General features: G+C 38.8%; 1 protein-coding gene across 2 annotated transcripts in view; it reads right to left on the bottom strand.

The window, feature by feature from the left end:
• Positions 1–1,791: 1,791 nt before the first annotated feature.
• Positions 1,792–16,493, bottom strand: part of SERPINI1 (serpin family I member 1) — an 89,863-nt gene continuing 75,161 nt past the window's right edge. For both annotated transcript variants that reach the window (XM_032173957.2, XM_032173956.3), the window contains exons 7-9: positions 4,298–4,384; positions 2,815–2,904; positions 1,792–2,114 (exon numbers count right to left, since the gene is read on the bottom strand). In XM_032173957.2, the coding sequence (XP_032029848.1) occupies positions 2,038–2,114; positions 2,815–2,904; positions 4,298–4,384 (254 nt within the window). In that variant the 3' untranslated portion in view covers positions 1,792–2,037. The remainder of the gene's footprint in view (positions 2,115–2,814; positions 2,905–4,297; positions 4,385–16,493) is intronic.

The raw sequence follows: 16,493 nt of genomic DNA, 5'->3' as shown, positions 1-16,493 counted from the left end.
AACAAGAGCACTTTTCTATAATAACCTATGAATAAACTATAAGTCTTCTGAAAATATAAGCTGTAAAAGATTGTGCTAGGTACTATGTCCTTGGGCATCCATAAATTCTTTTGTGAATAATACCTATAAATATCTTCATATTTTTAAAAAATATATTTCAAGTGTTCTAATATGCAGAGGAATTATGCATTTGTCCATAGCATGTAATAGAAAAAAAAACTTTAGAGTAAAACTATTTTTCCCCATTTTGGACAAGTATATTGCATTTTTTCATGCATACTGTCACCCCACACCCCCAAATCCCTCCAAACTCTATAAAGATTATACATTCTATTCCATTTATAAAAATATCAAACATGCAAATATTAAGTAGAGTTTTGCTAACAAAGTGGGAAACAGCAAAGTCTGTGGACAAACATGAAAGGCCTTACTAGGGAGTTTGTTAGAAACACACTCCAGGCTATTCAGACCACACCCTAGACCTACTGAATGATAAAGTGAATTTTTAATAAGATCCCCAGGTGATTCCATTACACAATAAAGTTTGAGAAGCATTGATTTAATACACTTGCTGATTGATCTAAGTTTCTATAAATTAACCATATCTAAAAAACTGGTTGTAAGTGAGTATTCCATATGTACCCTTTACTTTAGCATGTAACCGAATCACCAAGAAAGCTTGGGGAAAAAAGTGGATTTTCAAGTTTTTGAATTTAGTAGGTCTAAGATCAGGCCTGGTTTTCCCAAACTCTCATGAACTGAATTAAAGTTAATGATAATTGATAATAATAATTCTTGTAAACAGCTCCAAATCAGCACAATACCTAATACACAAGAAAGTAACACGCAAACTGTTTGTTAAATTTTGAAATATGTCAAACTTTTTCTGAAACTGTTCACCATAGAATTAAAAATTTGGCATTAAACAGAAATAGTTCCATTCATGAGATCTTATCAAATATTTTTTCCAAGAAATTTTAAAAGATAAAGTAATTTACTGGAGACTTTGAAGTTGACACTTTTGGAATCAACTATTTATTGTATTAGAAAATAAGACCAATATATTCTGCAGAGAGCTACTTATAACTCTCTCCACATCTCAAACACAAATGTGTCCAGTAGCCACTCAGGTAATTAACGGGAGAAACAAGGAACGTGATACTCCAATTACAGACATTCAAAATGTAAAAGCCCCATGCAGAGCAAACATGAACACTTGTGTGGGCAGCGCTCAGTCCCGTGACTTGCCATTTTCCAGTATACGTGCTAGCATGGTTTTCTAATTAACTCTCCTGTGACGTGCCAAAGTGCATATTTTTATTGTTAGTTTGCTCATGTGGTTCATTTTGGGTTTTTTGGGAAATTGTAGCTTGGATTTTACTAACAGCAACAAAACACAGTGATACACCAGACATGTAAACTCCTTTAGGCATATGAAGCCAAATGAATTTTTAATGATTTGGAAAAATAAGCTAGAGGTATCTGAGATTTGCATAGCTCTGTTTTTTTCTAAGAGGTCTTGTCATGAAGCAATACGGAAGATGTCCAGTTTGTATGCTTTTGCCTACACTATACACTTATTTCCAAGAAATGACAGTGAGAATTTTTGTGGAGTACCTGTCTTCACCTCACTTGTTATTGCTTGTTATGTATATGTATATAGTGCTATCTTACTATGATGTTTTGATCCTGCATAATTATAAGAGATTTAAATGTGCAGAAACATTGTTTCCAAAGTTCACTTAGAGATATCTTTATATTACAACTTCTAAAATAAAAAAATAGATCTAGTCACATGTTCAATAGGTACTTTTATTTTAAACAACAGCACACAAACACAATGACATAACAGGACCATTACCTTAATACTGATAACATTCCTTGACAAGTTACTTATAATTTACATATATTGTTTTTATCTGGAGCTATTTTAAATATTATCTTAAGATATACTGTAAAACACAAATCCTAAATATATACCAGTTGCAAACACAATGTGCTTAGTTACTGTTTTCCTTGTTATTCAAATAAAGTAACTTAAAGTTCTTCAAAGTCATGTCCACTTGTGTTCATTGTTTCAGGATGCATGACTCGTCCCATGAATAGAATTGTACCTGTATTGGTTTGGAAGTAAACAAAAGAGGGGGTGAACAAAATAATAAAATATTTATCTTCCTTCTTGCTTACAATTAATGAAAATATGTTATTTTCTCCTTCCTTCCTTCCTTCCTTCCTTCCTTCCTTCCTTCCTTCCTTCCTTCCCTCTGTCCTTCCTTCCTTCCTCTCTCTCTTCCCCCTTTCCCTTTCCTTTCCTTTCTTCTTTCCTTCTAGAGAAAGGCTCTTGCCCTGATGCCCAGGCTGGAGTGCAGTGGCTCCATCAGAGCTTACTGTAACCATGAACTCCTGAGCTCAAGCATTCCTCCCACCCCCAACACTTCTAGTAGCCAGGATAACAGGCATGTGCCACCATGCCTGGCTAATTTTTAAAAATTTTTATTTATGTAGAAATGGGGTCTCACTATGTTACCCAGGCTGGGCTTGAATTCCTGGCCTCAAGTGATCCTCCCTGTCTGGAACTCCTGAAGTGCTGAGATTAAAGTCTGAGCCACCTCACCAGCCTTATTTTCATTAAAAAAAATCATTTCAACATTATAAATTATCTGATAATTCAGTTGGTCAATCTCTGGAAAAAGAATAAATAAATAAAATTGTGAAAAGAAATTATATGATGAGTACTGAGAAAAAAAATCTCCATTTAAAAAAGAGGTTCTTTGTGACCTATTAAATAAAATTTTGTTTTCATAATAAACTTACCAGTTTTCCTGTTTCTGATAAGAAAGAAAAATGGATGGTCGACAATAACTTGAGGATACAGCACAGCCATCCTACTAATTGCAATCATTCCTACAGTGCAGAGAAAAAGTAATTATATGTCTGTGGATATGCAGAGACTAATGAGTAATTCCTCAAAACCCTCTATGCCTATCCACCTAAGACAAAGACAACAATTCACAGGAAACAAGATTTTAAAGACAACTGGAGAAAAATTATAAAGGTGTTAACATTTCTACTTGATCTTTTTAAAAAACAAAACGAAACAAACAAACACACACCACAAACAAAACAAACAAGCAATTTCTTCCCTCTACTCCACTAAAAATAATAGGACAATTTATTCTTCTTGTTACGAAATGTTTATTCTCAGCCTCACATAAATATGTGTGTCTTTACTAAAATGACTTTTGAGTAAAAGGAAGTAAAAAGAATAAAAAAAAATCCCCAAACAAAAACTGAAGAGAGTTTCTCTATATTTTCAAATCATTATTTCTTTCATCCGAAGTGGGTATTTTTACATAGGAAGTCACCAGGTTTCTAGTAAGTGGTCAGGATGGCAGTGATTAAAGGGAAAATATAACAGTGAGAGATACAACGAGGTATCCTATGACTGGGCTACTAAATTCCCCTGAGATCCTCATTATAAGATGATATATACTTGCTGCAGTTAATTGTCAAAAGAAAGTCCAGATTACATGTAAGATTTCAAGCTGTCTTGATGCCTGAGGATACTATGCTCTTATTTCCTTCTGAAAATACTATCCTAACATGAAAGTGATAGAGGTGGGGTATGTTGGGATAGTTAGTGGGTACGAAAATACAGTTAAATAGAATGAAGATCTAGTATTCGATAGCACATCAAAGTGATTATAAGTCAACAATAATTTGTTGTACATTTAAAAATAACTAGAAAAGTATGATTGAAATGTTTGTAATAAAAAGAAATGATAAATGCTTGAGATGATGAATACCCCATTTACCCTGATGTGATTATTATGCATTATATACCTGTATCAAAAATATCCCATATTCTCCATAAATATATACATTTGCTATGTAACCACAAAAATAAAAAATAACAACTTTTTGCTGACAAAATTAAGAATAAACTTCAGCAAATAATTTGGTAGGAAGAAAAATGTTTAAATGGGTAGCAGGAAAATATTTAAAATATTTAAACAGGCAGCACAGCAGAAAAATCTATTTTCGCAGAACTGCCAATGTCCTCCTGTCTCTCATTAGAGAGAAAATGAAGATGAGAGTTACCTGTAAAGGGGCACTGGAGTGAGTTCACACTTCACATTCTATTTAGAAAATTTCGGCTGGTTCAGCATTTGCTTGACTTCTAAGTTAGAGCAGAGTGACTTTTTTGGCTGCATTTTGAAAATGACCCCACTCCCCACTCAAGATTGCTCTAAAAATACAAATCTAGAAGAGGGGAGAAGATTTTAGCAAACAGTACCTGAGACAGCAGCAGCTTCTGAGCCTTCTTCATTAACCTCTAGGAAGGACTTGTGAATTGCTTTGGAAAGAAAAATCTCCTTGTTATCTGCAAAAAGAGAATCAATGTTTTGTTGTTTTTTTTTTTTTTTGTCATTCAGAGATAGGAAAATATTTTGCCCTTTTGTTAAATGGATTTTAGAGATCTAAGAGACTGGGATACTGAAGAAAACCTAGGAGATAATGTTACAAGATTTCATTTATGAGATGACCATTGAAGATGTGGTTTTTAATTTGCCCTCATTTTATATTTTTTGCTAATTTTCTTTTCCATTTTTATTGATGGCTTTCCCATATGTATGTCTTATATTTTCAGAAAAAGTGGAAATATTTTTAAATAGTGACTTCAAATTATTTCATAAGTCAAGATTAAAATATCTCACACATTGCTCTTTAATTTTAAATATTAAAAGTATGAAATGGAAACAGGTAAAAAAGCCAGAATAAAAAAAGTTTTTTTCCTTTTTTAACCTAATATTTAATTACTATGATAATGTAAATATCCTTGGCAAAGAAAAATGAAATTGACTTCTAGATTCATAATGTAAATTTATGAAAAAGTTACTTTCCATTACAATTAATTGGTTTATCTGAGGATTCACAAACATGCTTTATCCTAAGATAAGAGGAAGTAACACATTTTTTGCATTAGGAGGACTATTTTTCCCTTCCTATTTATGCCTGTTTTAAGATAATGGCTGTTATAGGCTATATTATGTTCTACCCAAATTTATACGTTGAAGTCATAACCCCCAGTACTTCAGAGATTGACTATATTTGGAGACAGAATTTTAAATTTAAATGAGGTCATTAGGGTGGGTCCTAATCCAATATGAGTAGTGTTCTTATAAGGAGAGGAAATTCGGACACAGACAGGTACAGAAGGAAGGCCTTGTGTAATGGTTAATTAACCGTATGTGTCAGCATGGCTGAGCCATGGTGCTCAGATATTTAGTCAAATTGTCTGGGTGTTTCTATAACAGTGCTTTTAGATGAGATTGACATTGGTAGACTTTGAGTAAAGCAGATTACCCTCACAATGTGGGTAAGCCTCATCCAGTCAGCTGAGGGCTTTAATAAAACAAAGATTGGCCCTTCCCAAGCAAGGAAGAATTCTGCCAGCAGGCTGCCTTTGGGCTGCAATTTTTTTCCAGGTCTCCACCTGAAGATTTTGAGCATCCAAAGCCTCCATAATCATGAGCCAAGTCTTTAAAAATTTTTCTCTCTTCATAAATATGTATATAATGACTAATTATGTATGTATATATGTTTGTATATTTACACATACATATGTTACAGGATCCTTGGGGTGTCACTTCACCAGCCAGAAACCTCTGTTGCCAGCGGTGCCTTTGCCTGAGTTTTGCTTAGGCCTGCTGGGTTCATTGTGCCCACTCGTCCTGGCAGGCTGCACTTGGCTTGTGCTACCAGCCCGGATCCCACACCTGCCAAGGGCGAGCCAGGTGTGGAGTGGTGAGAGGCATGTGAGTGAGCGAGCATGGGGTCTGTCTGCTGCACACAGTCAGGCACTCTGGCTACGGTGGGGCAGGCAGCTCCAGGCACTGGCATGGGGGCTGGCTCACTGCTAGGCTGCAGCTGGACCAGAAGTACCACAAGCAGCTTCCACTACTGGCACCAGGAAATGTGGTGGCGTTTGGAAGCTTGGAGACACCAGGAACTGCAGAGCTTCAAAGAGGGTGTCACAGTCCTGGCTCGGGAGCTACTAGGTCTGGGCTCCCTGAAGGGCCACAGCACTTCTCTCCTCTATTCTCTCCTTCTTGCTGCCTACAACATGGCGAGCAAGGGGCATGTTTCAGCCCTATTTGTGTTACAGCTCTTTCAGTCCCGCCATTTGGTGGGTCCTAGGTTCTTGTCCCACATCCAGGAAGAATGAGGCATGTAGACAAGTGGAGGGTGAGCAAGGCAAAGAGGTGCTTTATAGAGTGACAGAACAGCTCAGAGGAGAACTGCAGTAAGGAGCTCCTCTCTGCAGGCGGGTTGTCCCAATGAGTATCCAACTCTTAGCAGAGAGGAGACCCACAGTAGGTAGCTCCTCTCTGCAGGCAGGTCATCCTGTCATCTGCTCGAGTCTGACTGAGTTTGGGGGTTTTATAGGCTTCAGAGGGGAGGAAGTATGTGCTGATTGGTCCATGGGTGGCCACAGGTGGCCTGGAAAAAGCACCGTATAAGTTCTCATTCTGGTCTGCAGAACTGGCAGCCTGGACCCCAGTCCTCAGGTCATCCCTGGCCTGAAGGTGGGGTTTCAATGGGGACGCTCCCCTTTCCACCCAGGAGCCTGTCTGCCTCCTGCCACCATTGGCCTGCCCTCCACAGTACCCATGGCATCCAGGCTGTCCGTGCTGAGGGGTGCCTGCAGGCCTGCACTGAGCTGCGTTTAGCCCCCTCTTGGCCTCCCTCCCATGCTCATCAGTGCCCAAAGTCTGGAGGGGGCCCAGTCAGCAGGGGGTTGATGTGTCAGCACTGCCCCAGGCATGTACACAGCCAGCCAGCTCATGACAGCACCTAGACTCGGCCACAACTTTGCTCAGAAATCAGAGTGGTCTCCGGCATCAGGGAGAGGCCAGGCAGTAGGAGCAGGCACTTCTGAGCCTGCAGTGGGCGGCGGCTTCCTGGGCCTGGAGAGTGCAGAGATGCCCAGGTCCACAGCAGCTGTGCCCAGGTTGGCTGGGCTCCCACCTTTCCAACTCAGAAGGGGGCAGGCTTCCACTTGTTCCCAGCTCCTGCTGGCTCCATGGAGCATGAAGCCCTGGCTGCTCCTCCCTCCCTTACTGCAGCCGGGGTCATGGCAGTGGCCACTCCAGACAGGCCACCACTGCCATCACGTAAATATGACTAATATACCACGTGAAGATAGAGGGGACAGATGGCCATCTATACACCAAGAAGGGAGGCCTCAGAAGAAACCAACTTGCTGACACTTTTATTTCAGACTTACAGCCTCTAGAGCTGTGAGAAAATAAATTTCTGTTTTTTAAGCCACTCAGTCTGTTACTTGTTACAGTAGCCCTAGCAAACCATAAAATGGCATTCAATCTTGGGGTTTCAACTTTTCCCTAAGAAAGAAACAAAACAAACAAAACATGCCTCAAATACATTTTTTGAAAGAGCACAGGAGAGTAAGAAAAAGAATTACTCAAATTTATAACCCCCCTTTCAATTCCAGGAGATCTAATTCAGATTTCAGATAAATAATTTTGTTGCTGATGTCCAGCGCCATTAAAAGCACAATTGATTTCCCATTAGGTTGCTTAGTTAGACTTTGTAAGTATCAAGTCCTACCCACAAAATACATTTTCCTTCAAGCTTTGAAAAGCACATAATTATCTTGTATGTATATGGAAGGGTTTTCAACATTTTGGTACATCTGTTACAGAGGACCTGATTACTTTGAATAAGCCCCAAGACAACTAACAATGGCATCTCTGAATATACTTTTAATGGGAATATTACTTCCTCAGATCTTATTTGGTATTAAGATATAAGTACTGCATTATTAAATAGTCCATTTCACATATTATGATGTTTACTTCTAGAATGTATTTGTTGACTAGAAGAAAAATAAAAAAGCAATCAGGTTTTCACATTTAGTAATAAAGTATAATTAGCTCCCTCAAATCCAAAAGAGTAGTGTTTTTTTAAGAAAAATTTAAATTGTGTTAAGTAACTGAATATATTTAGTTGGTAAAATCAGCACATAAATTTCAAGACAGTAGCTGGGCGCAGTGGCTCATGCCTGTTATCCCAGCAGTCTGAGAAGCTGAGACAGGAGGATCACTTGAGCCCAGGAACTCAAGACCAGCTTAGACAATATAGTGAGTCTTCATCTCTGTGTAAAATAAAATATTAATTTTAATTTTAAAATAGTAATAATAAAAAATAAAATATTTAAAAAATAAATTTTAAGACAGTAAAATATATTAACTAGCAGCTATTTGATGCTGTATTATTTTCAGATTCTGCTACCCATTTTCATCAGTCTGTGAGTTAAGCATCAAGAGCCAATATTATGACCTTGAATACAAAGGTGCTAGAACCCAGTTCCTACAGGGTAATGAGTATCCACATTGTCAGCTAAGCCCTTCTGAAGAATTCTAAAAGGGGCTCTCCTCAAAGACACCACATAATATTCCAACTACATCAATTTGCACAAAGGAAACTGCCTCCAATAGCTACTAGGCTTGACCAGCTGGCTGCAGTAGGCACTTTGAAACAAGAAAAATCATCCCTTTATTTCTAGCCTCTGTCCCAAATGTTGTAATATCCTCTAGTCACCTATTTTCTTGCCTGTTCCCACTTGCCCCACCAAAATGATGGTGGTGGTAGTTGTGGCAGGGATATTGCAACGTACTTATGGCAGAAAGAGAAAGAAAACAAAGATGCTAAGGGTTATTCTCAGAGAGCTAGTTATTTAAAAGATAATGAAATGGACAAACTTTTCAACAAAATTCATTAAAAAAAAGAGATTGTCCACATAAACGACATTAAGAGCAAAAAAAGAACATACCCAAGAATACAGAAAATAATTTTTATCACAAAAAATACTATGTATAATTTTCTGCAGATAAATGTTAATTAACTTTATGAGATTATAAGTTATTTACTATGAATATCTATTTATTATACATGATTTGATAAGTTTTGATAGATATACATATATCTGTGAACCTTTCTCCACAAAAAAAATACAAAATATTTGGCTGGGCGTGGTAGCTCACACCTGTAATCCCAGCACTTTGGGAGGCTAAGGCAGGCAGATAACCTGAGGTCAGGAGTTTGAGACCAGCCTGGCCAACATGGTCAAACCCCGTCTCTACTAAAAATACAAAAAAATTAGCCAGGCGTGATGGTGGGTGCCTGTGATCCTAGCTGCTAGGGAGGCTGAGGCAGGAGAATCTCTTGAACCCGAGAGGCAGAGGTTGTGGTGAGCCGAGAACGTGCCATTGCACTCCAGTCTGGGTGACAAGAGTGAAACTCCATCTCAAAAACAAACAAACAAAAAAACAAAATATTTCCATCTACCCTAAAAAAGTATTTGTTCTTTTTTATGCAAATAATTTTGAAAATGAAGAGATTTGCCATGAGCTAGACTTTTTTTTGTTTGTTTGTTTTTTGTTTTTTTTTTTTTTTTTTGAGGCGGAGTCTCGCTCTGCCGCCCAGGCTGGAGTGCAGTGGCGCGATCTTGGCTCACTGCAAGCTCCGCCTCCCGGGTTCACGCCATTCTCCTGCCTCAGCCTCTCCGAGTAGCTGGGACTACAGGCGCCCGCCACCACGCCCGGCTGATTTTTTTAAATATTTTTAGTAGAGACAGGGTTTCACCGTGGTCTCGATCTCCTGACCTCGTGATCCGCCCCCCTCGGCCTCCCAAAGTGCTGGGATTACAAGCGTGAGCCACCGCGCCCGGCCGAGCTAGACTTTTATAGAAATGTATAAATTATAAAGTTGAGTCAAGGAAAGAAAATAGAATATTTGGATAATCCAGTAACCATTAAAGTAATTGAATCAGTATACGAAAACTTTCTCCACCCTTGAAATTAAAGACTCCAAGCCTAGATGGTTTTCTAGGTGATTTTAACCAAATCTTCAAGGAACAGATAGGATTGCCTGTTGTAAAACCGTTCTAGACATTAGAAAGAGAATAAAAGCTATCTAACTCATCCGTAGATATTTTACTTTGCTGCAAAAATTGAAAAAAAAAAAACAATATAAGAAAGAAAATCATAGACCAAACTCACCTATTAGCATGAAGATAAAATTCTTTAAAAATCAGAAAATTAAACTCAGCAACATACACAAATGATCTTTTTGAATGAGTTTCAATGGATGTTACAGTATGTCATGACTCAGCAGTAGAGAACTGCTCTCCTGACTGCCTCCAGTTCACCTTAAAGCTTCCTCCAGGATGATCTTATCAAAATACAAATCAAATTATGCCACTAATCCACTTAAAACACTTCATCCCCTCTCCTGCTTGCTCTCCCTCTCACCTCACCTTCAGTATATTGCAAACCTGCATACCTGCACAGTATAAACTATAAGGACCTCCATCAGGCTGCCTTTGCTTCCTTCAATTAGCATTCTTTACCCTATATGCTGTGTTTCAAATTATATGAACTGAAACAGCCTCATCATAGCATGCTTTGTCATTTCTGTATCTTTGTTTCCCTAGAACCTCCCTCAACTTTTGTTGTACAGTAAGACACCTAATCTAGTTTAGAAGCTCAGCATCTAGCTCTGTGAGGCTTTTTCTGCTCTCCTCTAATTCCTAAATCACTAAAGTAGATCTGATCACTCTCCTATTGAACCCAGAAACTAATTCTATTGAAGCCTTTCTAATGTCATATTTGCATTGATGCTTCCCTCTTCCTGGACAGTCTACTTCCTTAAGGCAAGGATTGTGTTATTTTTCTTAGTAACCTTGTCTTCTGGCATATAGTAGGGCCTAAAGAATGAACTAACCTCTAGGAAACCCTAGAGGGAGTTTCCTGGTAATGTTCAATTTTCCTGTCTTTAACCCAGTATAATGTCATAGACAGGATTTCAGTAATTGTTGAATGAAAGTGGTTAACTATTTCATATTATAAGACTTTGGGTATATAAAGTCTTTCAGTGTCATCTGATGTGCACTATGACCACAACTCTGTTCATAATTATGGCTACAAAGTTTATTCTTGTAATAGGCCAGGCATGGTGGCCCATGCCTGTAGTCCCAGCACTATGGGAGGCCAAGGCAGGCCAATCGCTTGGGGCCAATTGCTTGAGCCCAGGAGTTGGACACCAGCTTGGGCAACATGGCAAAACCCCATCTGTACAAAAAATTACAAAAACTAGCTGGGCGTAGTCCCAGCTACTCAGGAGGCTGAGGTGGGAGGATCACCTGAGCCCAAGAAGGTTGAGGTTGCAGTGAGCCAAGATCATACCACTGTACTCCAGCCTGGACAGAGTGAGACCATATCTCAAAAAAAAATTGTTTTTAAGTTTATTCTTGTAATAAATGAAACATAAGACAATAATCTAAAGTAGATGTTCCAAGAAAATTGACAACAGCAGCAGAGAGGGAAAAAGTGCAAAGGCCACAAACATGCTAAAAGACTTCAAAATCTGATTGAGTAAAAGAGTAAGGAGAATGGGATCCAGCAGACTAGTGCTGTTGTATTTATTTCAGAGAAAGCAAAACAAAGATTGAATGCAACCTTTGGATTCCCGTATCATGATTAATTGCTACATGAGGGATAGCAAATGTCTGCACCTGTAAATGAGACCTTATGACAATCAACCTTCAGAAAAACACCATCCCATTGGATACATAAGTAGAAGAAAATGGACAAATAAGAAGGCCGGGCATGGTGGCTCATACCTGCAATCCCAGCACTTTGGGAGGTTGAGGCGGGTGGATCACTTGAGGTTAGGAGTTCAAGAGCAGCCTGGCCCACATGGTGAAACCCAGTCTCTAAGAAAAGTATAAGAATTAGCCTGGTGTGGTGGCGTGCACCTGTAATAGCAGCTACTAAGGAGGCTGAGGCCAGAGAATTGCTTGAACCCAGGAGGTGGAGGTTGCAGTGAGCCAAGATTGTGCCACTGCACTCCAGCCTGTGTGACAGAGTAAGACTCCATCTCACAAAAAAGAAATCACATCACAGGTACTAAGGGGAAAAAAAGAAAATGAGGCCTTTTTTTCTTGAGACAAACTTCAAGCAGTCTCATTAAAATAAAATATAAGCAGAAAGTGGTCTAAGCAAGCATGTGTCTGCAGCCACAAAATCTTAGAAGTAGATCAGGTCATGCAGAGAAACAGGCAATGTCACGCAGTAGACAATCAAGACCATCTTTCCTGCTAGGCCATACACTCTTCAAGGCCTGGACTTTGCCTCTTCTACTTATCTCATCCACAATACCTTGCACACTGCCAGGTACCAGGTATGCACTCAGATATTTGATGAATTGAATCAGAATGCAAAGGGGTATTAAGGAGATTTACACTGATGAGCTTGTCTTGTTGGTTAGAGAAAAGTTAGCTATTCTCTCAATCAATCAAGCAAAGGCAAATAGTTTTTTGTTTTTAAATCTGCTGGCACCAAGCAGCCTTCTCCTTCTGGCCACAGCAGACAGTGCTGCCAAATGACTGGTCCTACTTTCCTCCAGGCAGCATGAGGCCAGGATTTTTACAATGGATGAGATGGGAACAGGGCCAGTAAACCCTAGGTTCCCCCAGAGAAAAACTGGGCAATAATTCAAGCTCTTCTGAAAAAAGCAGGGCAAGACTACAAAGGCATTCATTCAGTCACTTAGTAAATATTTATTCAGTACCCACTACATATGAGGTATTGTGCAGGGCTGCAAAGGCTCTAAGTATCTGAGATTAACATCATGCTTTCAGGATGGCCATCATGCAAGTGTAGGCCACTACTTCCTCTGTGGCACTGTTCCTAAATTCAGCCAATTTAAATAGATTTCTGCGTCATCAACGGCATGCTCAAAATAACAAAATGACGAGAGTATTATAACAGAACCCTAGCATACCAAAAGTGTCTCTGTGCTTTAGTTGCCAAAATATTTTTAGCTTCAGCCCCACCCATGAAATTTATAAAAGTTCCTAGAATTTGAGTTCTCTTACGATAGGAATAATGTTTCTTTGTTTGCTTTTCTGGATAGATTTGTTACAAAACCAGCAAACATTCATTTATTGGTTCATTCATTCATTCATTCATTCGTTCATTCATGTGCTGAGCACCTACTATGAGCCAGATGCACCAGGTATACTATGATGAACTAAATAGTTCCTTCCTAATGAGAGGAAAGCAGACATCAAATAAGAGAACAATAAAAAAGCGAATCAATAAATGACTACAATTTCAGGGTATCGTAAGTATAACTAAGCTAACAAGATAAGGTGATATGTTGCTTAGTGACTGAGGCAGCAAAGAGGAGCTACTTGACACAGGTTATTCAGAAAGGTGGGTCTGAGAGGGCAAATCTTAGCTGAGACTGAAGGAATACAAAGGAGCCAGCCACTGGAAGAAATAAAGGGAGAGTATTTCAGATGGAGGGAAAAGCTAGTGCAGAGGCAGATACAAACTGGGCATGTTTAAGGACCCAAAGAAGGGGCTGTGTGGCTGCAGTGGGGAGGGCAGGAAGTATGAGGGAAGTCCCCAATGCTTGTAGCCAGGTGGGGTACAGTGACATTTACTCACAGCACTCACCCACTCAGTATCTACACTGTCCCCCACCCCCCAAATTCTCTTCTGTGTTCTGGGGACAGAAAGATTTCTATGCTTTTGAATAGCTCTGAGCTCAGAGACAAGTATGTAAACAAATAGTCTAGGAGAAAATGAAACATGTGCTAACAGAGGTGTGTGCAAAGTGCTACCAGATTCCAGATAAGGAAAAGTAAACGATTTAGGAAGGAAGAGGAATGTCAGGTCAAGCTTCTCTGATGTGTCGACCTTTCAGCTTGCTCTTAAACAATTAGTAAGAGTGAAAAGTCAGAGAAGGCAAGAAGGACATTCCAAGCAGAAGATTCTATTTGTAAAGTGAGAGAAACTTTACATCCCCAGTGGGGATCTCTTGAAGGTCCAGTTGGAGCCTGAGCTATGAGGAGGTTGGGGAGTAGGAGAGGACATAATTTTAAGAGCTTTGACGATGATGCTAGAGAGCCTGGATTTGTCCAGAAGTAATGGGACGCAATGCTTTGATTTTAGAAGATAGCTGTGGCAGCTGCTGTGCAGGGTGAATTAGATAAGCAAACAGCTGGGGGCAGGAAGATGAACTTTGTTAGCTGCTGCAATAATCCAGGCAAGAAAGTAGAATTGGAATTATGGCAATGAGAGAAATAGAGCCTTGTAGTTTACAGGTGCAAGGAGAAAGAACAAACAAGGGCAGGGGGTAAGAGTAGGTCCAGCATAAATCAACAGCACTTGAGTCTGACCTGAATATGGCTTTTGGTGTGTCTTCTTAATTCCTTTATTTTATTGGCTCCTTTATTAAAGCTTGTACTTGATGCTGAAGGATTTAGTACTCTCTTTCTTCTTCCCCTTACACCTTCCAAGAGGATTATCTATTAATCCAAATGCTGACAGTCATCCATTTCCATTACAAAAATAGACCTTCTCTATAACAGGATCCTCACTGCAAGTAGATGAGCATTTTAAATAGAGCCTGAGAAGAAAATGATTCTCAGTATTTTCTATAATCCATGTTTATTGTATGAGGCTTTACTGTGTTTTATGTTAATGGAATTTACCAACAAAAGCAATGGACATCAAATTAAAATAAAAAATAAATGCAGTAAATATTGAGCATCTCATTTTATTCATTTCTTCATTCAGTAGGTGCTAAGAAGAAAGCACACTGCTGGGCACCATAGGACACACATGTAAGAATCAATCTTGGAGGGTTTAAATTCTGGCAGGGAATATTAGACACATAAATAACAATAATATGAGATAAAATGAGATATGTGCCATAAAGAAAGGCACAAGGTATCATGAATTTAAGAAGGAATGATTACTTCTGGTTGGTGTAGTCATGATGCCTTGATGAAATTGGGGATATTAAAGCTGAGGTTCAGTACAGGAGATTTTTCTTGTGGAAGAGACTTCACAAAGGCAGAGAGCTGAGGACAGGAGACACAGAATGAGTATTTAGTTTGGCTGGTCAGGAGTTGTGTATATGGAATCAACTAGAGTGAAGCCTGGTCTCAATGCCCCGCTGAGCAGCGGATGTGGCACAGCCGACTGAAGGCCGGCTTTGAACAGGAACTGGAACAATCTAAGAGTAAGTTTTTAAGGCGATTAATCTTGGCAGTGGTAGATGAAATAGATTAGATTGGAGAGAGATTGGAAACTGTTTAGAAGGCTATTGAAATAGTCTACAGCAGCAGTAATGAGAGTCTCAAATAAGAGTGGATGCCATGGAATAAAAAATGAAAGAGTGGACTTGAGAGGTCTTAGCAAAAGATCTCAAGTCACTCCGTTTTTCCAGAAGCAAAAGAAAGCAAAGCAGGTTTTATTTTTCCATACTGCTAAATCACAGTATGCTATTTTTGAAGAAAGATACAATTTTATCACATAATTTAAGAAAGTAACAGTATGACAATACTACTGAATTATTCTCTGGGTGATTTCAAATTTACTAATTAATTCTATTACTAATGACTTTTTTTTTTTTTTAATAAGAAACAAGGTCTCATTATGTTGCCCAGGCTGGTTTTGAACTCCTGGACTGTCCTGCCTAGGCCTCTCAAAGTGTTGGAATTAAGGCATGAACCACTGTGCCTGGCCTATTAATGATATTCTTAAAAAGTTTTTTCTAATTTTTAAGTAACAATTTTAATTAAAAAAGCAATACATATACAAGGTAAAATTCCAAACACTACAGAGCAGTATATGAAACGAAAACTGCTCTTTCATCTAAAGTCTCTGTCCCGTATTCCAGAGGCAACTGCTGTTATCACTTTCTAAGATATTGTTCAAATATTTTCTAGCCATTTAAAAGCCTATATACATACATATATTGTTCTCTATCTTTTCATTTCTCTTCTTTTTCTTTTTTTTAGCCATTTCATATGCTTGACTCCTCTGTCTTTTGACCTAATATGTTCCCATTCTGCCTTTTAATTTTTTTTTCTTCTCTGTTTCCACATGCTTTCTCCAGTATAGGATTTCTCAGCCTTTTCACTACTGACATTTTTGGCTGAATAATCCTTTGTTGTGGAGGAGCTCTCCTGGGCATTGCAGATGTTAGGAAGAATTCCTGGCCTCTTTGCCCAGATCCAAAATCTGGGCAAAGAAAATTTTTCTGGAAAGAATTCAGCATTCTAGATGCCAATAAAAACACTGATGTTTCATGGAAGGAGATCAAAATAGCAACATTAACAGGGGTCTGGAAGAAGTTGATTCTGACTTTTATAACTGACAGTTTCAAAATTTCCTTGAAGGAAGTAACTGTGGATGTGGTAGAAACAGCAAGAGAACTTGAATTAGAAGTGAACCCTGAAGATGTGACTAGATTGCTGCTATCTCATGATCAAATTTAAATGGATGAGGAGTTGCTTCACAGGGATGAACAAAGAAAGTGGTTTCTTGAGATGAGATCTACTCCTGGTGAAGATGCTGTGAACATTGTTGAAATGACAACAAAGG

Source organism: Hylobates moloch, unplaced genomic scaffold, assembly GCF_009828535.3.
Source record: "Hylobates moloch isolate HMO894 unplaced genomic scaffold, HMol_V3 SCAFFOLD_13, whole genome shotgun sequence".
Taxonomy (NCBI): Eukaryota; Metazoa; Chordata; class Mammalia; order Primates; family Hylobatidae; genus Hylobates; species Hylobates moloch.
Note: the sequence above shows the minus strand (reverse complement) of the source record. Positions and strands in the feature narration are given on the sequence as shown.